The 25120-nt window shown below is 41.3% G+C and overlaps 1 protein-coding gene across 1 annotated transcript in view; it reads right to left on the reverse strand.

Annotated features, from left to right (window-relative positions):
* Window positions 1-25120, reverse strand: part of LOC128696630 (chondroitin sulfate proteoglycan 4) — an 873169-nt gene that overhangs the window by 119852 nt on the left and 728197 nt on the right. The window contains exon 10 of the mRNA XM_053787941.2: window positions 20531-20761. Coding sequence (XP_053643916.2) covers window positions 20531-20761 — 231 coding nt within the window. The remainder of the gene's footprint in view (window positions 1-20530; window positions 20762-25120) is intronic.

The following is a 25120-nucleotide window of genomic DNA, read 5'->3' on the forward strand; positions in this document are numbered from 1 at the left end:
TGTGTGTGTGTGTGTGTGTGTGTGTGCGTGTACTCACCTATTTGTACTCACCTATTTGTGGTTGCAGGGGTCGATTCATAGCTCCTGGCCCCGCCTCTTCACTGATTGCTACTAGGTCCTCTCTCTCCCTGCTCCATGAGCTTTATCATACCTCGCCTTAAAACTATGTATGGTTCCCGCCTCCACTACTTCACTTTCTAGGCTATTCTACGGCCTGACTACTCTATGACTGAAGAAATACTTCCTAACATCCCTTTGATTCATCTGAGTCTTCAACTTCCAATTGTGACCTCTCGTGTCTGTGTCCCATCTCTGGAACATCCTGTCTTTGTCCACCTCGTCTATTCCGCGCAGTATTTTATATGTCGTTATCATGTCTCCCCTGACCCTCCTGGCCTCCAGTGTCGTCAGGCCGATTTCCCTCAACCTTCCTTCGTAGGACAATCCCCGTAGCTCTGGGACTAGTCTTGCTGCAAACCTTTGCACTTTCTCTAATTTCTTGACGTGCTTGACTAGGTGTGGATTCCAAACTGGTGCTGCATACTCCAGTATGGGCCTGACGTAAATGGAATACAGAGTCTTGAACGACTCCTTACTGAGGTATCGGAACGCTATCCGTAGGTTTGCCAGGCGCCCGTATGCTGCAACAGTTATCTGATTGATGTGCGCCTCAGGAGATATGCTCGGTGTTATACTCACCCCCAGATCTTTTTCCTTGAGTGAGGTTTGCAGACTTTGGCCATCTAAACTATATTGTGTGTGCGGTCTTCTTTGCCCTTCCCCAATCTTCATGACTTTGCATTTGGCGGGGTTAAACTCAAGGATCCAGTGTGTGTGTGTGTGTGTGTGTGTGTGTGTGTGTGTGTGTGTGTGTGTGTGTGTGTGTGTGTGTGTGTGTGTGTGTGTGTGTGTGTGCATGCTTACCTATGCAGTTGCAGGGGTTTATTTACAGAACCTGCCCTCCCCCCTCTTCGCTGGTAGCAACTAGGTCTGCTCTCTCCCTGCTCCAAGAGCCTTATTGTACCTTATCTTCAAGATATGTATGGATCCTGCCTCCACTACATCACTCTCCAGATTATTCTACTTCCTGACATCAATAAGGATGAAGAAATACTTTCTAACATCCCTATGATTCATCTGAGTTTTCAATTTCCAGTTGTGTCCTCTTGTTCCTGTATTCCATCTCTGAAACATTCTGGCGCTGTCCACTTTGTTAATTCCCTTCAGTATTTTATGTCGTCATCATGTCCCTCTCCTTCCCTCCTGTGTCATCAGGCTGAGTTCCCTCTCCTCGCGGGACATATCCCTTACCTCTGTTGCAAACTTTTGCGCATTCTCTTATGTCTTGACGTGCTTGACCATGTGTGGGTTCCATACTGATGCTGCAAACTTCCTTACTATGATATCAAAACTCTATTCTTAGGTCTGCCAGGAGTCCATATGCTGCAGCAGTTATTTGGTTGATATACACCTCAGGGGATGTCTTCGGTATGATATACCCCAAGATCCTTTTCCTTGAGAGAGGTTTTTCAATCTTTGACCTCTAAGCCCTTACTGTCTCTGCGGTTTTCTTTGTCTTTCCCCAAAGTTCATGACTTTGCACTTGGTAAGGTAGACCTCCAAGAGACTTCTGTCACATCAAGCTTGCTGCTTGTCCAGATCTCTTTGTGGTCTTTTCTGATCCTCGTCCATTGTATCTTCATTAGTTTCACATCGTCTGCAAACGAAGATACGTCTGAATCATGTCCCTCACATAGACAAAAAACAGCACAGGATGTAGGACTGACCCCTGCAGAACTCCATTCGGCACAAATGCCTGCTCCAACACTTTGTCACGTACCATCACTCGTTGCTGCCTTCCTGTCAGTTATTCCCTGATCCAGTGTAACGCTTTTCCTGCCTGCTCATCTAGCTTTTGCACCAGTCACTTGTGCGATCTGTGTCGAATGCTTTCTTACAGTCCAAGAAAATGCAATCTACCCATCTCTCTGTCTCTGTATGTCTGTCTGTCTGTCTGTCTCTCTCTCTCTCTCTCTCTCTCTCTCTCTCTCTCTCTCTCTCTCTCTCTCTCTCTCTCTCTCTCTCTCTCTCTCTCTCTCTCTCTCTCTCTCTCTCTCTCTCTCTCTCTCTCTCTCTCTCTCTCTTTCTCTCTCTCTCTCTCTCTTCTGTCTTCTGTTACCTTGTCATAAAACTCCAGTAGGCTTCTAATACACGATTTCCCAAACTTAAATCCACGCTGGTTGTCATGTACGAGCAAATTCCTTTCTCGATGCTACACCACTCTTCTCCTAATAATCTTCTCCCTAACTTCACATAATATACATGCCAGTGATACTAATCAGTAGTTTAATGCTGCCTGTCTGTCTCCTTTCTTAAAAATTGGGACTACATTTGCTGTCCTGTTCTCATAGGCTTGTTGAAAATTGTTGTCAGTGGCACACACAGTGCCACTGTTCACTCTCTTAGGACCCATGGAGAGATGTTATTTGTTCCCACCACCTTCGATGTATATGGTTCACATAGCGGTTTCTTCACTTCCTGGTCGATAGTGTGTAGTGTGTCGAGCTGGTGTACGCTACCGCCTCTACTGCAAACCTCTCTGTCTCCACTGAGTACTTCCCTAAATTTCATGCTGAGCTCCTCGCATACTTCTTGGTGAGCTCCCCTCCTTCATTTTTTCCTTAGTCTTGGTAAGTAAGACACAGTTAAGCATCTTTATTCCAAAACGTTTCGCCTACACAGTACGCTTTTTCAGTCGAGTACAGAAGAGCTGGCTTCTGCCAACTCGAGTACAGAAGAGATGGCTTCTGCCAACTCTTCTGTACTAGCCTGAAGAAGCCTACTGTGTAGGCGAAACGTTTTGGAATAAAGATGCTTAACTATTGCACAAGTGTGCTAATTACCAACTTGTTAGTACTGTATATACCATTTTAATATTCACTCTTCCTCAGCCTTATTACCTGGTCCTTAACTATTTATTTTCTCCTGAAGTGGCTGTATAACAAGTTCGGGTCAGATTTGGATTTCGATGTTACGTCAGTCTCATATTGCCGCTGGGTCTCTCTCCACATCCATGTACATTCGTTTCTGGTTCTTCCACTCAATTTCTTGTTTTCCTGAAACCTTTGCCTTCCATACTTTTTCCATGCTTTACCACACATGACTTTCGCCTCTCTACACCTCCGGGTATACCATGGGATCACTCTGATTTTCCCATTATTTCTGTTGCTCCTGAGAAAAACTTCTCTGACTCCCTGCAGTTTGTGGCCACATGTTCCATCACTCTCTTTCCATTTAGTTCTCTTCCTCACTGCACCTCATGCAGGTAGAGTGTGAGTGTGAGTGTACTCACCTAGTTGAGGTTGCAGGGATCGAGTCCAAGCTCCTGTGTACTCACCTATTTGTACTCACCTATTTGTGGTTGCAGGGGTCGAGTCTTAACTCCTGGCCCCACCTCTTCACCGGTTGCTACTGGGCCCTCTCTCTCCCCGCTCCATGAGCTTTATCAAACCTCGTCTTAAAACTGTGTATGGTTCCTGCCTCCACTACGTCATTTTCTAGGCTATTCCACTGCCTTACAACTCTATGACTGAAGAAATACTTCCTACTATCTCTCTGACTCATTTGTGTCTTCAACTTCCAATTGTGGCTTCTTGTTTCTGTGTCCCCTCCCTGGAACATCCTGTCTTTGTCCACCTTGTCTATTCCACGCAGTATTTTATATGTCGTTATCATGTCTCCCCTGACCCTCCTGTCCTCCAGTGTCGTCAGGCCGATTTCCCTTAATCTTTCTTCATAGGACATTCCCCTTAGCTCTGGAACTAACCTTGTCGCAAACCTTTGTACTTTCTCTAGTTTCTTGACGTGCTTTATCAAGTGCGGGTTCCAAACAGGTGCTGCATACTCCAGTATGGGCCTGACATACACGGTGTACAGTGTCTTGAATGATTCCTTACTAAGGTGTGTGTGTGTGTGTGTGTGTGTGTGTGTGTGTGTGTGTGTGTGTGTGCTCACGAAAGTATGTGCATGTGGCCTGGAGAGTGAGAATGACATACCTATGGTGAGTTTCGACGGTCTTTCTACTCCCGGAGGATGGCCATAGGCCTGGTGTCTCAGGTAGGCCTTGCTTCTGCCAAACTTGAGGATAACAGTAGTGAGATAACAAATGTTCCTTATCTAATGAAAACTGCATCCGTCATCAAACTGCAGTCTTAGCCTAGGTGCTAAACTTGCTAGCAGCTTACAGCATTTTCTACCTTGCTGTCATGTAGTGGGTTGCTGAACACCGACTCATACTGTTCTTTTAGGATTTCACTCACTTCCTCATCGTCAGTATACGAGTCTCCTGTCAATAATGGTCCAATTCTTCAGGTTGTTCTTAGCTTGGATTTGGCATAAGAATAAAAATATTTTGGGTTACTTGCAACATCATTATGGCCCTTTGTTCCCTTTGTATTTCTTCTGTTATGTATGACATCCTAAGTTTTTGCTCTAATTCACTGATCTCTCGGCTAAGACTATCTTTCCTCTGTTGCAACATATTTGTGTTAAGCAATTCGGTAACCAGTGTGTGCAGGTTGACGTTATAAATGCCAGGGAGGAAAACAAAGCGAGTATTATTATGTTCATGAGAAGGCACTAAACACCGTTTGGGGAAGGCAAATTGTGGAGAGGTGAATTACACACACACACACACACACACACATACCTAAGAACAGCATTCAGACATCTAAATAAGGAGTCATTCAGGACCCTGTACACTGTGTACGTTAGGCCCATATTCGTGTATGCAGCGCCAGTTTGAAACCCTCCCCTAGCCAAGTATGAGAGGAAACTAGAGAAAGTGCAAAGGTTTGCAACAAGACTAGTCCCAGAGCTAAGAGGTAAGTCCTACGAGGAGAGGCTAAGGGAAGTCGACTTGACGACACTGGAAGACAGGAGAGATAAGGGGGATATGAAAACGACAGATAAAATACTGAGAGGAATCGACAAGATCAACAGAGACAGAATGTTCCAGAGATGGGACACAGCAACAAGGGGTCATATGAAAATTGAAGACTCAGATATATCACAGGGACATTACGAAGTATTTCATCAGTCAGAGTTGTCAGGAAGTGGAATAGTCTGGGAAGTGATATAGTGCAGGCAGGATCCACACATAGCTTTAAGAAGAGGTATGATAAAGCACATTGAGCACGAAGAGTGACCCATTAGCGACCAGTGAAAAAGTGAGGCCAGAAGCTGTAATTCGACCCCTGGAACCACATGCAGGTGAGTACAACTAGGCGAGTACAACTAGGTGAGTACACACACACACACACACACACACACCGAACCGGATAAGTGTCTTATCGACAAGTGCCTTTGACAGAATGGTTAACACACACACACACACACACACACACACACACACACAAACACACACCACAAGGAAATCGACTGGGAGAACCTAGGGCCACATGGGGGCCAAGAAATATGGAGGGCTAAGATGGTGGAGGTGGTATTGGAAAAACTCGTGTACCAACCCGTAAGGGACACTACCAGAGAGAGAGAGGATAAACCAGCGACATTGGACCTAGTAGTCACCTTGAGCAGTGCAGATATTGAGGACATCACATATGAAAGACCTTTCGGGGCCAGTGGCCATGAAGTCCTGAGTTTCGACTACATAGTAGAGTTACAAGTGGAGGGAGAAGCAGGAAGGGCTGGACGTATGAAGTCAAACTACAAGGGGACTATGTAAGCATGAACTTCCTGCCTGGGGTTCAGTGGGATAGAGAGCTGCCAGGAAAGTCATTAAACGAGATGATGGAATATATGACAACATGCAAAGAAGCTAAGAGAGGTTTGTACCCTAGGGTAACAGGAATGACGAGAAAGCCAGGATGAGCCTGTGGTTCATCCAAAGGTTCATCCAAAAGTGTGCTAGAGAATTGAAGAAGTATAGAAAGCAAAGGACCCAGGTGTATAAGGAGAGCAGTCATAGAGCCAGAAATGAATATGCACAGGTAAGAAGGGAGGCCCAAAGACAATATGAGAATGACATAGCAGCAAAAGCCAAATCTGACCCAAAGCTGTTGTACAGCCACATCAGGAGGAGCACAACAGTCTAGGAACAGGTAGTCAGGATGAGGAAGGAAGGGGGAAAGGTCACAAAAAAATGACCGCGAAGTATGTGAAGAGCTCAACGGGAGATTCAAAGAAGTGTTCACAGAGGAGACAGAAGGGCCTCCAGAAAGGCGGAGAGGTGGAGCACACCAACACGTGTTGGATACAATACATACAACCTAGGAAGAAGTGAAGAGGCTGCTCAGCGAGCTTGATACCTCAAAGGCGATGGGACCGGATAACATCTCTCCATGGGTCCTGAGAGAGAGAGCAGAGGCGCTATGTGTACCATTAACAACAATCTTCAACACATTTTTCGAAACAGAGCGATTACCTGATTATGGAAGACAGCAAATGTAGTCCCAATTTTTACAAAAAAAGAGAGACACAAAGAATTAAATTACAGACCAGTTTCACTGACACGTATAGAATACAAGGTCATGGAGAAGATTATCAGAAGAGTGGTGGAGCACCTAGAAAGAAATGAGCTTATCAACGACAGCCAGCACGGTTTCAGAGATGGAAAATCCTGTGTCACAAGCTTATTGGAGTTCTATGAGAGGGTGACGGCAGTAAGACAAGAGAGAGAGGGGTGAGTAGATTGCATTTTCTTGGACGGCAAGAAGGCGTTTGACACAGTTTCACACAAGAGATTAGTGCAAAAGCTGGAGGACCAAGCAGGGGTAACAGGGAAGGCACTACAAAGGACCAGGGAATACCTGTCAGGAAGACAACACCGAGTCGTGGTACGTGGTGAGGTGTCAGAGTGGGCGCCTCTAATGAGTGGGGTGCCACAGGGATCAGTCCAAGGACCAGTGCTGTTTCTTGCATTTGTGAACGACATGATGGAAGGAATAAACTCCGAAGTGTCCCTGTTTGCAGATGAGATGAAGTTGATGAGAAGAATTCAATCGAACGAGGATCAAGCAGAACTGCAGAGTGATCTGGACAGGCTGCAGGACTGGTCCCGCAACTGGCTCCAGGAATTCAACACCACCAAGTGCAAAGTCATGAAGATTGGGGAAGGGCACAGACGACCAGAGATGGAGTACAGGCTAAGGGGGCAGAGCCTACAAACCTCACTCAAGGAAAAGGATCTTAGGGTGAGTATAACACCGGGCACCTTTCATGAGGCACACATCAACCAAATAACTGCGGCAGCATACTGGTGATTGGCAAACCTGAGAACAGCATTCCGACATCTTAATAAGGAGTCATTGAGGTCCCTGTACAATATGTACATTAGGCCTATATTGGAGTATGCAGCGCCAGTTTGGAACCCTCACCTAGCCAAGCATATAAGGAAACTAGAGAAAGTGCAAAGGTTTGCAACAAGATTAGTCCTGGAGCTAAGGGGTATGTCCAACGAGGAGGGGTTAAGGTAAATCGACCTGACGACACTGGAAGACAGGAGAGATAGGGGGAATATAATAACGACAGATAAAATACCGAGAGGAATAGACAAGGTGGAAAGAGACAGGATGTTCCAGAGATGGGACACAGCAACAAGGAGTCACAGCTGGAAGTTGAAGACTCAGATGAACCACAGGGATGTCAGGACGTATTTCTTCAGTCAGAGTTATCAGGAATTAGAATAGTCTGAGAAGTGATGTAGTTGAGGTAGGATCTATACATAGCTTTAAGGAGAGGTATGATAAAACTCATGAAGCGGGTAGAGTGACTGAGTAGCGGCCACCGAAGAAGCGGGCCCAGGAGCAGAGACTCGACCACTGCAACCACAACTAGGCGAGTACATCTAGGTGAGTACACACACACAGGCACTATATCTTTGAAAGCAGCAGAATATAAGATAATATAAATAATATTACTTACATTTAGGTTCAACATAAGCGTGTTGTAACTAAGGTTCGTTGCGTTGTCCAAAAATGCGCAGACTGGATGTAATTAGATAAAGATAGTTTGTGAAGATGACTTTCTCTAATTAGTACAACAGAGAAGGAGGATATTTTATTTACAAATTAAGAATGTTATTTCTGAAGAAATTAATATACTGTGTTTATTACTGTATGTTAACAGATCAAGGGTGCAGCTGCATGGTACTGTGTTTATTATTATATGTTAAAACAGCAAGGGTGCAGCTGCATGGTACTGTGTTTATTACTGTATGCTAACACAGCAAGTGAGCAGCTGCACGGTACTCTGTTTTTACTGTATGTTAACACAGCAAGGGTGCAGCTGCATGGCACTGTGTTTATTACTGTATGCTAACACAGCAAGTGAGCAGCTGCACGGTACTCTGTTTTTACTGTATGTTAACACAGCAAGGGTGCAGCTGCATGGCACTGTGTTTATTATTATATGTTAAAACAGCAAGGGTGCAGCTGCATGGTACTGTGTTTATTACTGTATGTTAACACAGCAAGGGTGCAGCTGCATGGTACTGTGTTTATTACTGTATGCTAACACAGCAAGTGTGCAGCTGCACGGTACTCCGTTTTTACTGTATGTTAACACAGCAAGGGTGCAGCTGCATGGTACTGTGTTTATTACTGTATAACACAGCAAGAGTACAGCATCACAGTACTGTGTTTATTACTATATGTTAACACAGCAAGGGTGCAGCTGCATGGTACTGTGTTTATTACTGTATAACACAGCAAGAGTACAACATCACAGTACTGTGTTTATTACTGTATGTTAACACAGCAAGGGTGCAGCTGCATGGTACTGTGTTTATTACTGTATAACACAGCAAGAGTACAACATCACAGTACTGTGTTTTTACTGTATGTTAACACAGCAAGGGTGCAGCTGCATGGCACTGTGTTTATTACTGTATGCTAACACAGCAAGTGAGCAGCTGCACGGTACTCTGTTTTTACTGTATGTTAACACAGCAAGGGTGCAGCTGCATGGCACTGTGTTTATTATTATATGTTAAAACAGCAAGGGTGCAGCTGCATGGTACTGTGTTTATTATTATATGTTAAAATAGCAAGGGTGCAGCTGCATGGTACTGTGTTTATTACTGTATGTTAACACAGCAAGGGTGCAGCTGCATGGTACTGTGTTTATTACTGTTTGCTAACACAGCAAGTGTGCAGCTGCACGGTACTCCGTTTTTACTGTATGTTAACACAGCAAGGGTGCAGCTGCATGGTACTGTGTTTATTACTGTATAACACAGCAAGAGTACAGCATCACAGTACTGTGTTTATTACTATATGTTAACACAGCAAGGGTGCAGCTGCATGGTACTGTGTTTATTACTGTATAACACAGCAAGAGTACAACATCACAGTACTGTGTTTATTACTGTATAACACAGCAAGAGTACAGCATCACAGTACTGTGTTTATTACTGTATAACACAGCAAGAGTACAACATCACAGTACTGTGTTTATTACTGTATAACACAGCAAGAGTACAACATCACAGTACTGTGTTTATTACTGTATAACACAGCAAGGGTGCAGCTGCATGGTACTGTGTTTATTACTGTATAACACAGCAAGAGTACAGCATCACAGTACTGTGTTTAATACTCTATGTTAACACAGCAAGGGTGCAGCTGCATGGTACTGTCTTTATTACTGTATAACACAGCAAGAGTACAGCATCACAGTACTGTGTTTATTACTCTATGTTAACACAGCAAGGGTGCAGCTGCATGGTACTGTGTTTATTACTGTATAACACAGCAAGAGTGCAGCATCACAGTACTGTGTTTATTACTCTATGTTAACACAGCAAGGGTGCAGCTGCATGGTACTGTGTTTATTACTGTATAACACAGCAAGAGTACAGCATCACAGTACTGTGTTTATTACTATATGTTAACACAGCAAGGGTGTTTATTACTCTTAACATTTTTGACATCATTTAATTACCATTACTTGTCTAATTACCATAACCTGTTTTAATACCACATTTACTATCTTAGAGTACTCTTAAATACTTTGTACTGCCAAATAATCTCTAGTATAACTACCACTCCAATATTGAATCCAAATAACTGTTCTTAAAATTTAATACTTGAAATAAACATTACTTTTTCAATTTATTTTTGCTAATTAATCTCTTTTTGTAATCATTATTACTTACTAAAATTTTATTAAACACCATATTTACTACCAATTTTACTTTTGTACATTAATCATTATTTTATACTTTTCATAAGATTTTGTTGCCAGATTTTCAAGTTTGTATATTCAACTCCAACCTTTATATTATCCTTTGTACCTGTGTACCTGTGTACCTGTGTACCTGTCTACTATCTTACTATCATATTATAACCAAGTCATTGTCATTGCTATTTTTTACTTATTATTCTTTTGGTACTTTAATTTGTGAATTTGTCAATTTAAATCTAGTTATACTCTTGATCTTGTTAACAACCTGTATCAGACCCTAGTGTAATTGCAAGTACCATTTTAATTTGTATTTTTATACTGTAAGTTTATACCTAGTTGTACTTTAGCTCATTCTAGCTCAATACATAGACAACACTAAAATCATTATATTAAGACCTTAGTGCAATTACAAGAGTCTGGTGCCACTTGTAATTTGCTTTTGTTTATAGTATTAGTTTATACCTAGTTGTACTTTAGCTCATTCTAGCACAACACATAGACAATATCAATTTCATTATGTTTATTAGTGACAATACTCTATATGACCAAAGTGCTTTAGCGGTATACTTATCCAAACCTCCCACCACTACAGAAATCAGTATTAGAACTCACCACATAATACAGGATATAAACAACCACTATTTGAACCTAAAAGATGAATGATCACGTTGACCCTGATCTAAACCTCCATAATCTAACACACAATCAAAACTTATTGGAAAGTAACAGTCTTTATTACACAGCATCACAAGTCAGCACTATCCTGTACACTGCTCAAAGTCTATCAGTTCTTAACTACAACATCAGGTCCTTAAGCAAACACAATGATGACCTCCTAGCACTCCTTGAGCCACTAAAGACACCCTTCTCCTGCATTATTCTATTACTCTAACCAACTATCTTGTATTAGCACTAATTGCTTTAGTGATGAATATGGGGAATACATTTTTGCTAATTTTACTGTAAAAAACCTCAAGACGCCTATAACAATCGGTGCCATATATACCGGATACCCCACACAAACATCCCAAACATCAGTGAGAATCTAAAGTCACTAATAACAAACAGACAAATGAACAAGCACCACCTTCTCTTAGTTGGAGACTTCAGTATCAACCTTGGCCTTGGCCTACCAGATGATCAGACTGTAACTGATTTCATCAACAATATGAACAATAAACTTCTCATACCAACAATAACTAAACCAACCAGGCTGACTGAGACAAGTGCAACCATAATAGACCACATGTGGACCAATATATTAGCCCCCCTTAAATCAGGGATAATCACAGACAACACTACTGACCACTACCCAACCTTCCTCTTAACAAACATTAGTAAACCACCACTCGAATACAACAAAGTTTCATTTAGACTCCATGACGAGGCCTCAATAAGGAATTTCGCAGCAGACCTAGAGACTGTTGACTGGCCTACAGAATTCTCCAATGCCAATGGTATTGACGATTGGACAGACATTTTTCTTAACAAAATACTTAGACTATACAACAAACATTGTCCTATAAAAACAAAACAGATCACGAATAAACGGCTCAGTTGCCCATGGCTAACCAGCAGCATTCTGAAATCCATTGATAAGAAACACCAATATGAAAAGCAATATAGACAGAGCTTAATACACAAAGATATTCTTAAACAATATTCAACAGTTCTCACCAAATTAATAAAGAAAGCCAAACAACTGTACTACTCCAGCAGATTCACTGACACAAGAGGAGATATAAAAAAGACCTGGAAAACACTTTCCCAGATTCTAGGGACCCACAAACTGAAAAAAAAACAAGAATATTGTTCTAACTAAACCTCATGAAACACCACTGCATTCCACTGATACAGCTAACAAGATAAACGACTTCTTCTCAAACATAGGATCTAATCTCGCCAGTAAAATCCCACGTACCAGTGCCCATGCCGGGGACTACCTAGATGGGAATTTCCCAAATTCCTTCTATCTTGTACCAACTGAGCCCACGGAAGTCACCGTGATCATAAAGTCACTTAAAAATAACTCGGGGAATCTGTCTCACGTCCCACCATTATTGTACAAGCGAGCGGTCCATGTCCTTTTGCATGCTATTACATTACTTTTTAACAAGTGACTAGAAACTAGCACTTTCCCGACACTACTCAAGACAGCAAGGGTTATACCAATACATAAAGGTGGTGACCCTACAGACGTAAACAACTCTAGGTCAATATCAAACTTACCATTGCTATCCAAAATCTTCGAGAAACTCGTGCACAGGAGACTATATTCATTTATAACGTCACAAAATATACTCAGCCAGTTTGGATTCAGGAAAATAAAAGCACTAATGATGCAATTATAAAAATGCTAGACCTGCTTTACACAGCATTGGAAAATAAGGAATATCCGCTAGGAATTTTTATTGACCTAAGAAAAGCGTTTGACACAGTAGACCACGGCATCCTACTCCACAAACTTGACCACTGTGGTATAAGAGGCCATGCGCTTGCATATTTTAAATCCTACCTTTCTAATAGGTATTAGTATGTCGCCATTAAAGACACAGCCTCATCAATACTGCCACTTGTTACTGGAGTTCCGCAGGGAAGTGTCCTTGGACCCCTGCTCTTCCTCATTTACATCAGTGATCTTCCAAACATATCCCAACACCTGAAACCCATTCTCTTTGCTGACGTCACGACTTAGGTCATCTCCCACCCTAATCTTACCACCTTCAACACCATTGTTAACGAGGAGCTGCTCAAAATATCGACTTCGATGACAGCCAGTAAACTTACACTTAACACTGGCAAAACCTACTATATTATGTTCGGTAGCAGAGCAGGTGTTGCGCAGCTTAACATTAAGATCGACAACACTCTAATTGCCAGACATAATGAGGGCAAATTCCTTGGCCTGTACCTCGACAACAACCTAAATTTCAGCACCCATATCCAACACATAACAAAAAAAGTATCCAAAACGGTGGGAATCCTCTCCAAGATACGATACTACGTGCCCCAAACTGCCCTTCTCACACTATACCATTCACTTACATATCCATACCTCACCTATACTATTTGTGCTTGGGGATCAACTGCAGCAACACATCTAAAGCCAATAATAACCCAACAAAAAGCCGCAGTAAGAATAATCACTAAATCCCATCCCTGGCAACACCTCCCCCACTCTTCACACTTACTACTGTGCAATCTATATCTACAGAACCTTAAATTCCAATATTAACCTTGACCTAAAACGCTTTCTTGATAGTTGTGACAGGATCCACAGGCATAACACCAGACACAAACATCTCTATGACATTCCCCATGTTCGACTAAACCTTTACAAAAATTCAGTTTATTTCAAAGGACCTAAAATCTGGAACACCCTACCTGAAAACTCTAGAACTGCAGACACATTCATCACTTTCAAAACTACAGTTAGAAAACATTTTATCTCCCTGATCCACCCCGACAATTAACTACATGATAACCACCTGGTGGTTCACAATTACATTCACTCACCCACTGACTATAAACCCAGAAATACTAATCTTAATCTTAAAATAATAAATCCTAACTAGTCATAAGTTTGCCTATGATACTCCAATATAGACAACTTTTATTGTGTCAAAACAAAAGCATTCACATTGCTAAACTCACAAATTATGATGTAGTCACTTAGCCTTAATACCATAATCTGTAAGGATATAATGTTAAGAATTAATCTAAGTCTGCTCGAAATGCCTAGCCATGCTAGGTGTCCTAGTGGCCCCCTCTGTAATTAGTATTTTATAACATGTAAACCACACAATACACAAAACCTGTAAACCCCACATTGTAACCCTAATAGAGAATAAACTTGAATTGAATTGAATTGAATTGAATATGTTAACACAGCAAGGGTGCGGCTGCACGGTACTCCGTTTATTACTGTATGTTAACACAGCAAGGGTGCAGCTGCACTATACTCCGTTTATTACTGTATGTTAACACAGAAAGGGTGCAGCTGCACGGTACTCCGTTTATTACTGTATGTTAACACAGCAAGGGTGCAGCTGCACTATACTCCGTTTATTACTGTATGTTAACACAGCAAGGGTGCAGCTGCACTGTACTGTGTTCATTACTGTATGTTAACACAGCAAGAGTGCAGCTGCACGGTACTATGTTCATTACTGTATGTTAATACAGCAAGGGTGCAGCTGCACAGTACTGTGTTTATTACTGTATGTTAACACAGAAGGGGTGCAGCAGCTCCACAGTACTGTGTTTATTACTATATGTTAACACAGCAAGGTTGCAGCTGCACGGTACTCCGTTTATTACTGTGTGTTAACATAAGGGTGCAGCTGCACGGTACTCCGTTCATTACTGTACGTTAACACAGCAAGGGTGCAGGTGCACGGTACTGTGTTCATTAATGTATGTAAACACAGCAAGGGTGCAGCTGCACGGTACTCCGTTTATTACTGTATGTTAACACAGCAAGGGTGCAGCTGCACAGTACTATGTTTATTACTGTATGTTAACACAGCAAGGATGCAGGTGCAGGTACAGTGTATATTACAATATGTTAAAATAGCAAGGGTGCAGCTGCACAGTTTACCTGGAGTTTACCTGGAGAGAGTTCCGGGGGTCAACGTACCAGCGGCCCGGTCTGTGACCAATACTGTGTTTATTACTATATGTTAACACAGCATCGGTGCAGTTGCACTGTACTTTGTTTATTACTGTATGTTAACACAGCATCGGTGCAGCTGCACTGTACTTTGTTTATTACTGTATGTTAACACAGCATCGGTGCAGCTGAACTGTACTTTGTTTATTACTGTATGTTAACAGCATCTGTGCAGTTGCACTGTACTTTGTTTATTACTGTATGTTAACACAGCATCGGTGCAGCTGCACTGTACTTTGTTTATTACTGTATGTTAACGCAGCAAGGGTGCAGTTGCACTGTACTTTGTTTATTACTGTATGTTGATAAATTAGACACATGTGCAACTCTTGGGTATCTTTATTGAGGAAACGTTTCGCCACACAGTGGCTTCATCAGTCCATACAAAGGAGAATCTTGAAGAACAGGAGGAGAATGAGGTAATCAGTCCCTCAACCTTGAGTCGATGTGGTCAGTCCATCAATCTTGAATCATCAATCCTGCCATACGGTTTATAAGCTGCCTCTCCGCTGATATGCCGTATTCTATTCAAGATTGATGGACTGACCACATCGACTCAAGGTTGAGGGACTGATTACCTCATTCTCCTCCTGTTCTTCAAGATTCTCCTTTGTATGGACTGATGAAGCCACTGTGTGGCGAAACGTTTCCTCAATAAAGATAACGAAGAGTTGCACATGTGTCTAATTTATCAACATGTCGGTTCTCTGAACCATTCATCTACATTACTGTATGTTAACACAGCATCGGTGCAGTTGCACTGTACTTTGTTTATTACTGTATGTTAACACAGCATCGGTGCAGTTGCACTGTACTTTGTTTATTACTGTATGTTAACACAGCAAGGGTGCAGCTGCACTGCACTCTGTTTATTTGTGTAAGATTACACAGCAGGGGTGCAGCTGCATGGTACTGTGTTCATTACTGTATTTTAACACAGCAAGGATAGAGCTGCAAGGTACTGTGTTTATTACTGTATCTTAACACAGCAAGGGTGCAGCTGCATTGTACTGTGTTTATTTCAGTACGTTAACACCCAAGAACGCAGCTGCAAGGTACTTTGTTTATTACTGTATGTTAACACAGCAAGGGTGGAGCTGCACAGTACTGTGTTTCTGTAAGTTAACACAGTAAGGGGACAGCTGCATGGTACTGTGTTTATTACTGTATTTTAACACAGCAAGGGTGCATCTGCATTGTACTGTGTTTATTTCAGTACGTTAACACAGCAAGGATGCAGCTGCATGGATCTGTGTTACTGCATGTTAACACAGCAAAGGTGCAGCTGCATGGTTACAGCATTTTAACACAGCAAGGATGTAGCTGGAAGGTACTCTGTTTATTACTGCATGTTAACACAGCAAATGTGCAGCTGCATGGTTACAGTATTTTAAGTGGCAGAAAAGTGGCAGATGCAGTTCAATGTAGATAAGTGCAAGGTTCTGAAGCTTGGGAGTGCCCATAACCCTAGTACTTATAAATTAAATGATGTAGAACTTAGCCATACAGATTGCGAAAAGGACTTGGGGGTTATGGTGAGCAGCAACCTTAAACCAAGACAGCAATGCCTAAGCGTACGTAATAAGGCAAATAGATTACTGGGATTTATATCAAGAAGTGTAAGCAACAGAAGTCCAGAGGTCATACTGCAGCTTTATACATCATTAGTAAGGCCTCACCTTGATTATGCAGCTCAGTTCTGGTCTCCGTATTGCAAAATGGACATGGATTCGTTAGAAAACATTCAGCGTAGGATGACTAAATTAATACATAGCATCAGAAATCTTCCTTATGAAGAAAGATTGAAGACTCTTAAGTTACATTCACTTGTTAGACGAAGAATGAGGGGAGACCTGATCGAAGTGTATAAGTGGAAGATAGGTATTAATAAAGGGGATATTAATAAGGTCTTGAGGATGTCTCTCCAAGAGAGAACCCGCAGTAATGGATTTAAATTAGATAAGTTTAGATTTAGAAAGGACATAGGAAAGTATTGGTTTGGAAATAGGGTAGTTGATGAGTGGAACAGTCTACCTAGTTGGGTTATTGAGGCTAGGACTTTGGGTAGTTTCAAATCTAGGTTGGATAAGTACATGAGTGGGAAGGGTTGGATTTGAGTGGGACTTTCACATCAGAGCTTATTTCTTGGGTAGCATTGAAAATTGGGTTGGGTAAATGTTTTGTTAGTGGGATGAATTGTAAAGGACCTGCCTAGTATGGGCCAGCAGGCCTCCTGCAGTGTTCCTCCTTTCTTATGTTCTTATGTTATGTTAACACAGCAAGGATGTAGCTGGAAGGTACTGTGTTTATTACTGCATGTTAACACAGCAAAGGTGCAGCTGCATGGTTACAGTATTTTAACACAGCAAGGATGTAGCTGGAAGGTACTCTGTTTATTACTGTACTTTAGCACAGCAAGGATGTAGCTGGAAGGTACTCTGTTTATTACTGTACTTTAGCACAGCAAGGATGCAGGTGCAGGTACAGTGTTTATTACTGTATGTTAAAACAGCGAGGGTGCAGCTGCACGGTACTGTATTTATTACCATATGTTAACACAGCAAGGGTGCAGCTGCACAGTACTGTGTTTATTACTATATGTTAACACAGCAAAGATGCAGCTGTGTTTATTACTGTATTTTAACACTGCATGAGTTTAGCTGATCAGTTCTGTGCTCATTGCTGTGTGTTAACATGCAGCTTGAGTTAAGCTGATAAATATATTGTTTATAGCTGTATGTTAATGCACCACATGACTGCAGCTGCTTATTTGTGTTCCTTGATGTATGTTAATAAACAGCATGAGTACAGTTGCTCATTACTGCACGTATGGTAGTATACTGACTCTCAGCATTAATGTCACTGCTCAGTACTGTCTGTATGGTAATTTTTTGACACTCAGCATGAGTGTAACTGCTCAGTACTGTCTGTATGGTATACGGATACTGCCACCACTACTTCAACTTGCCCATCCCTTTGGGTATGACCTACTTCCACTGGGAAATCCCGCCTACCAGTGACTATGCACTCGTCTGCTACACGTCCCCTTTCCACCTGACGTTAGTATACAAGCCAGCCTCCTTGCCTCTCCTCCAGAATCTACACGACTACGGTGCTCTTAACACCAACTCCAAGGCTGAGGGACTGATTACCTCATCTTTTCTATATAGTTCTACTGTCTTCAGATTATGTCCTTGAATCTGTATTGATAAAGCCACTGGATGGCGAAACGTCTACAATGAAGATACACAGATGTTGCACATGTGTCTCAACATTACTCCTGCTTTTGTTACATATTTTAGCACGTTACATTTATTCCTGGTTTTCCATTTATACACCTCAATTATATCCCTCCTTTCCTGTAATTATACACCTTTCTAGAGACTACAGTTTCGGTGATCTAAGTATATCTTCGTAGAAGAGTCTTCTGATACATGGAATCAACTTTGCCATCCTTCTCTGAACGTTTTCTAACGCATTTATGTTCATTCTATAATACGGTGATCAGAACTGTGCAGCATATTCAAGAAGAGACCTAAAAATGATAGACTTGAATAACCTAAGAACTATTGCTCTTTATGCTTCTTGATATGAGCCCAAGAATTCCATTTATTGCGAACACTTCTGCACAGTTGTCTTGGTTATAGAATACTAACAACCAGAACCTCTAAATCTTTTCCTCATTTAGAGTGATTAAGATCTATTTTGTGATGAATGGTTTAGAAAACCGACAAGTTGAAGAAATGAGAGACTTATGCAACACATGGGAATCTTTATTAAAGAAACGTTTCGCCCCACAGTGGCTTCATCAGTCCAATACAAAGTAGAAATGGGTAAGGAGAGGAGAAGTTTGAGGTAATCAGTCCCTCAACCTGGAATCTATGTGTTCAGTCCATCACTCTTGTAGGAAGTGCAGCACAGGGCCAGAGAGGTGGCTTATATACCTCATTTCACTGCAGTATATAAGCCACCTCTCTGGCCCTATGCTGCACTTCCTACAAGAGTGATGGACTGAACACATCGATTCCAGGTTGAGGGACTGATTACCTCAAACTTCTCCTCTCCTTACCCATTTCTACTTTGTATTGGACTGATGAAGCCACTGTGGGGCGAAACATTTCTTCAATAAAGATTCCCATGTGTTGCATAAATGTCTCAATTCTTCAAGATCCACTTTATTTAGTTAAAAAATAAGTGCCTTGATTATTTTCTTCTCCGAGGCTTAGAACTTTGTCTATATTGTGATGTAATTGCTTAGAAAACAGACAAGTTGAAGAATGAGACATTTCTGCAACATTTGGGAATCTGTTTTGAGGAAACGTTTCGCCAGCTAGTGCGAGATCTTGATACAGGGAATTCTGCTACGCTTGCTTAACTTACAGCCATGACCTACTTACATTAGTGGATTTGTCCAGTGGTGACTCCGCCTCCTTTTGCTCCTAGTCACCTGACTATATAATATAAGCCACTTCTCCGAGCATATGCTGTACTTTTCTCAAGATTGATGGACTGAACACATCGATTCCAGGTTGAGGAACTGATTACTTCATTCTCATCGTTCACAGTTCTTCTCTGTATTGGACTTAAAAAGCCAATGTTTCCTCAATAAAAATTCTAAGTGTCATTTTCTTCCATTTGTCTAAATTAAAATGCAATTGCAATTTCTCCGACCACTGCATCAGTCTATTCAGATCTTCCTGAAGAGCTCTAGTGTCCTCGTCAGAATTAATGCGACGGCCTATTTTGGTGTCATCTGCAAACTTGCTTATGTCGCTATTTATTCCCTCATCTATGTAATTTATGTAAATTGTGAACAACAAAGGGCCCAACACTGACTTTTCTGGAACACCACTTTTGACACGTCCCCACTCTAATTTTTTCCACATTTATGCCAACTGTTTTGCATATCTGTAAATCACTGTTGTTCATCACTCTTGTAGGAAGCACAGCATAGGGCCAGAGGGGTAGCTTATATACTTCAGTCAGGTGAGTCGAAGCAGGAGGAGGCGGGATCACAGTGGGACCATCCACTAGTGTAAGTAGGTTTTCGTCCGAAGATTGGACCAGTGTTAATTAAAGAATTCTTTGTATCGAGATCCCATGATGTTGCAGTGTCTGACAGATGTGATGAATGGTTTTGAAAACCTACAAGTTGAAGAGCTGAAATACTTATGCAACATATGGGAAACTTTATTAAAGAAACGTTTCGCCACACAGTGGCTTCATCAGTCCAATACAAAGCATTTATAACATCCATTTATAACATCCATTTGTGCACTAATGTACCACCCAAATTGACAGTCAGATTGGAGTCCCCAGCCACTCTGATTCAGTTTCGTTTAAATTAGCTAATCCGGCTGAGAGCTTTCCCCAGCTGAATTGATGTTATGCTTCCACACCTGACTTGGGTCAGTTTGTTACTGTATTAGTTAAGATTAACTACAGGTACTAAACGCTGCCCCTTTGTGTTTGCCTTTGTATTTATTTGCTTGCAAACTGTTCTTTGTCAGGAGACTTGATTTATAATAAGGAATATCAGGCCTCTGTTTGTGTACTTTTGTTTGTAATACAGGTAGAACCTACAAGCAGGTAGTATGGAAGAATACAGCCAGGGAAAATTTATCTTCAGGCAGGATATAGCCAAGTACGACTTACCTGGAGGTAGGATGGCAGGATATAGCCGGAGCGGGTTACCAGCTCCAACTCTAGGACGATGGAGTCCTCGGTGGTCTCAGAGCCGTCGTGGACATAGGTGACACGGTCATTGTTGAGATCGAGCAGAGTGAAGATGGTTTCTTCAGGACGACGCCAGATCTGCACGTCAAGGCGGCCTCGGGAGGGACGTGTGATCACGTGGAACAATACACCGGACTCTCGCACACCATACTAGCCAGTCCGGGAGAGAAAGATTCTTTTTATACAACAAAACTAGTTACATCAGCAGAGTGCTACCCTATACAATTCAATAATTATATTAAAGGAACAAATCTATTTTAACCTGCCATATTCCCTCTCCCAGCCTGAACTGAGAGACTTTTGTTTGGCGATATCGATAACGTACAGCATTCGATTATATACTCTTCAGTTACGGGAGCTTTGAAGATATAATTGCAGCCGAGTTGGAGTTTCTGTTACTTCGGAAATACTCTCTCTCAGGATAGGCTATGTAATACTTATGGAAAATAAAGTTAACGAAGACATCATTATCCTCGATAGAGAGTAAAATCAGCGTGTGGGGAAGGTGAGGCACATAAATTAGGAAATTAAGATGGGAGGGAGAGAAGTTGGTGCAAAAAGGACATGTATAAATTTGGAGAAAAGACAAATTTAGAAAACAAGGACCTAGTGAAAAAAAAAAAAACAGTAAGAAGAGAAAATGGCAGGAAAACGAGAAAAAAACGTAGTAGTGCAGAGGATGAGTATAGAGACAAGAAAACTTTGAAAATGTGGAGAGGCTGAGAGCTGCCTGAGAAAAAAATGGGCTGGAGGCAAACTGTGAAGACCTAAAAAAAGTCCGATCAGTTGATATTTGGGAATATGGAGAAGGGGAAGATAATTTGTGGAGAACGTAGAGTGAAACCAGCTAGTGAAATAAGTAAATAGGATAGTCAAAGTGGTGAAACTGGCTTAAAGTACAAACACACGCGAAAAGACTAAGAAAAATCGTTTTTAAAAGAGGTAAAACATCATTAACAATGAAAATTAGGATATGAGATGTATTTAATTGTGAAAGGTAGTATACAGAGTGACAATTTTAAGAGCTAACGCGACGGTCTGGAGTTTTGAGACTCTCTGACCGCGAGTTCAATCCCGCCCGTGGTATGGTTTGTTTGCAATCGTGTCATTACGATTTCGTGAGTCACATCAGCAATTGAAATAAATTTACGACACAACACACAACGCTTTCATAGACAAGTCTAAAAATACTTCACTTTATATATAATGGTTATAGACATATTTAAAAAAATGGCATACGTTTTCTCCCGAGTGATTTAGTTTCAATGACAGTAATCGGTGGCTGACTGGATGGACATGACAAAAAAGAAAAAACAGTGTTGACAATTAGAATTAATGCGTATCACTGACAATAACAAAACTGGAGAGAAGACACAAACAGACGAGAGGATGTTCCAGACATACTGGACGATACTGAGCGACAGGCTGAGGATCCAGAAAGACTTGGGTATAACCCATAATAGAGACAGAAGATAAAGATTCATAAAATATTCTCATTTAAGAAAAAATTATGTTTTCTAAAATAAAAGATACAACAACAGTGTGCCGCTACTTTATTTCATAAGATTTTAACAACTGGGAATAAAATTTAACAATGTTTCACTGTCATTACGCAGGATGGAGTGCATACAAGGTGTTGAAGTTTATTAACCTGAGCTGGTATACGTCAGTAGGGCAATAAGGATATTGTCATATTTTCCAGTAAGGGTTCATCAGCTAGGGGAGCTTGAAAGGTTGCTTCCCAGCATAGCTGGAGTTAACATTAGTTGCAAATTACCATCAGCAAGGATAATCTATCCCAAAAAGGAAGAATTGGAATTTTTATGAAGATGCCTCCATCATTGACAGAGGTAAGAGAAAGGGAAGGGAAAAGTAATTTGGATATCATTATATATATATATATATATATATATATATATATATATATATATATATATATATATATATATATATATATATATATATATATATATATTTTGTGTCAACAAGTCGGCCGTCTCCCACCGAGGCAGGGTGACCCAAAAAAGAAACAAAATCCCCAAAAAGAAAATACTTTCATCATCATTCAACACTTTCACCACACTCACACATTATCACTGTTTTTGCAGAGGTGCTCAGAATACAACAGTTTAGAAGCATATACGTATAAAGATACACAACATATCCCTCCAAACTGCCAATATCCCAAACCCCTCCTTTAAAGTGCAGACATTGTACTTCCCATTTCCAGGACTCAAGTCCGACTAAATGAAAATAACCGGTTTCCCTGAATCCCTTCACTAAATATTACCCTGCTCACACTCCAACAGATCGTCAGGTCCCTAGTACCATTCGTCTCCATTCACTCCTATCTAACACGCTCACGCACGCTTGCTGGAAGTCCAAGCCCCTTGCCCACAAAACCTCCTTTAACCCCTCTCTCCAACCCTTTCGAGGACGACCCCTACCCCACCTTCCTTCCCCTATAGATTTATATGCTTTCCATGTCATTCTACTTTGATCCATTCTCTCTAAATGACCAAACCACCTCAACAACCCCTCTTCTGCCCTCTGACTAATACTTTTATTAACTCCACACCTTTTCCTAATTTCCACACTCCGAATTTTCTGCATAATATTTACACCACACATTGCCCTTAAACAGGACATCTTCACTGCCTCCAACCGTCTCCTCGCTGCTGCATTTACCACCCAAGCTTCACACCCATATAAGAGTGTTGGTACTACTATACTTTCATACATTCCCTTCTTTGCCTCCATATATAACGTTTTTTGACTCCACATATACCTCAACGCACCACTCACCTTTTTTCCCTCATCAATTCTATGATTAACCTCATCCTTCATAAATCCATCCGCCGACACGTCAACTCCCAAGTATCTGAAAACATTCAATTCTTCCATACTCCTCCTCCCCAATTTGATATCCAATTTTTCTTTATCTAAATCATTTGACACCCTCATCACCATACTCTTTTCTATGTTCACTTTCAACTTTCTACCTTTACACACATTCCCAAACTCATCCACTAACCTTTGCAATTTTTCTTTAGAATCTCCCATAAGCACAGTATCATCAGCAAAAAGTAACTGTGTCAATTCCCATTTTGAATTTGATTCCCCAAAATTTAATCCCACCCCTCTCCCGAACACCCTAGCATTTACTTCCTTTACAACCCCATCTATAAATATATTAAACAACCATGGTGACATTACACATCCCTGTCTAAGACCTACTTTTACCGGGAAGTAGTCTCCCTCTCTTCTACACACCCTAACCTGAGCCTCACTATCCTCATAAAAACTCTTAACAGCATTTAGTAACTTACCACCTATTCCATATACTTGCAACATCTGCCACATTGCTCCTCTATCCACTCTATCATATGCCTTTTCTAAATCCATAAATGCAATAAAAACTTCCCTACCTTTATCTAAATACTGTTCACATATATGCTTCAATGTAAACACTTGATCTACACATCCCCTACCCACTCTGAAACCTCCTTGCTCATCCGCAATCCTACATTCTGTCTTACCTCTAATTCTTTTAATTATAACCCTACCGTATACTTTTCCTGGTATACTCAGTAAACTTATTCCTCTATAATTTTTACAATCTCTTTTGTCCCCTTTCCCTTTATATAAAGGGACTATACACGCTCTCCGCCAATCCCTAGGTACCTTCCCCTCTTTCATACATTTATTAAACAAGAATACCAACCACTCCAACACTATATCCCCCCCTGCTTTTAACATTTCTGTCATGATCCCATCAGTTCCAGCTGCTTTACCCCCTTTCATTCTGCGTAATGCCTCACGTACCTCCACCACACTTATATTTCGCTCTTCTTCACTCCTAAAAGATGGTATACCTCCCTGGCCAGTGCATGAAATTACCGCCTCCCTTTCTTCCTCAACATTTAAAAGTTCCTCAAAATATTCTCGCCATCTACCTAATACCTCCCTCTCCCCATCTACTAATTCCTCTACTCTGTTTTTAACTAACAAATCCATACTTTCCCTAGGCTTTCTTAACTTGTTTAACTCACTCCAAAATTTTTTCTTATTTTCATTAAAATTTCTTGACAGTGCCTCTCCCACTCTATCATCTGCTCTCCTTTTGCACTCTCTCACCACTCTCTTCACCTTTCTTTTACTCTCCATATACTCTGCTCTTCTTATAACACTTCTGCTTTGTAAAAACCTCTCATAAGCTACCTTTTTCTCTTTTATCACACCCTTTACTTCATCATTCCACCAGTCACTCCTCTTTCCTCCTGCCCCCACCCTCCTATAACCACAAACTTCTGCTCCACATTCTAATACTGCATTTTTAAAACTATTCCAACCCTCTTCAACCCCCCCACTACTCATCTTTGCACTAGCCCACCTTTCTGCCAATAGTCGCTTATATCTCACCCGAACTTCCTCCTCCCTTAGTTTATACACTTTCACCTCCCTCTTACTTGTTGTTGCCACCTTCCTCTTTTCCCATCTACCTCTTAC

The sequence above is a fragment of the Cherax quadricarinatus genome, chromosome 46, assembly GCF_038502225.1.
Source record: "Cherax quadricarinatus isolate ZL_2023a chromosome 46, ASM3850222v1, whole genome shotgun sequence".
In the NCBI taxonomy this organism is placed as follows: Eukaryota; Metazoa; Arthropoda; class Malacostraca; order Decapoda; family Parastacidae; genus Cherax; species Cherax quadricarinatus.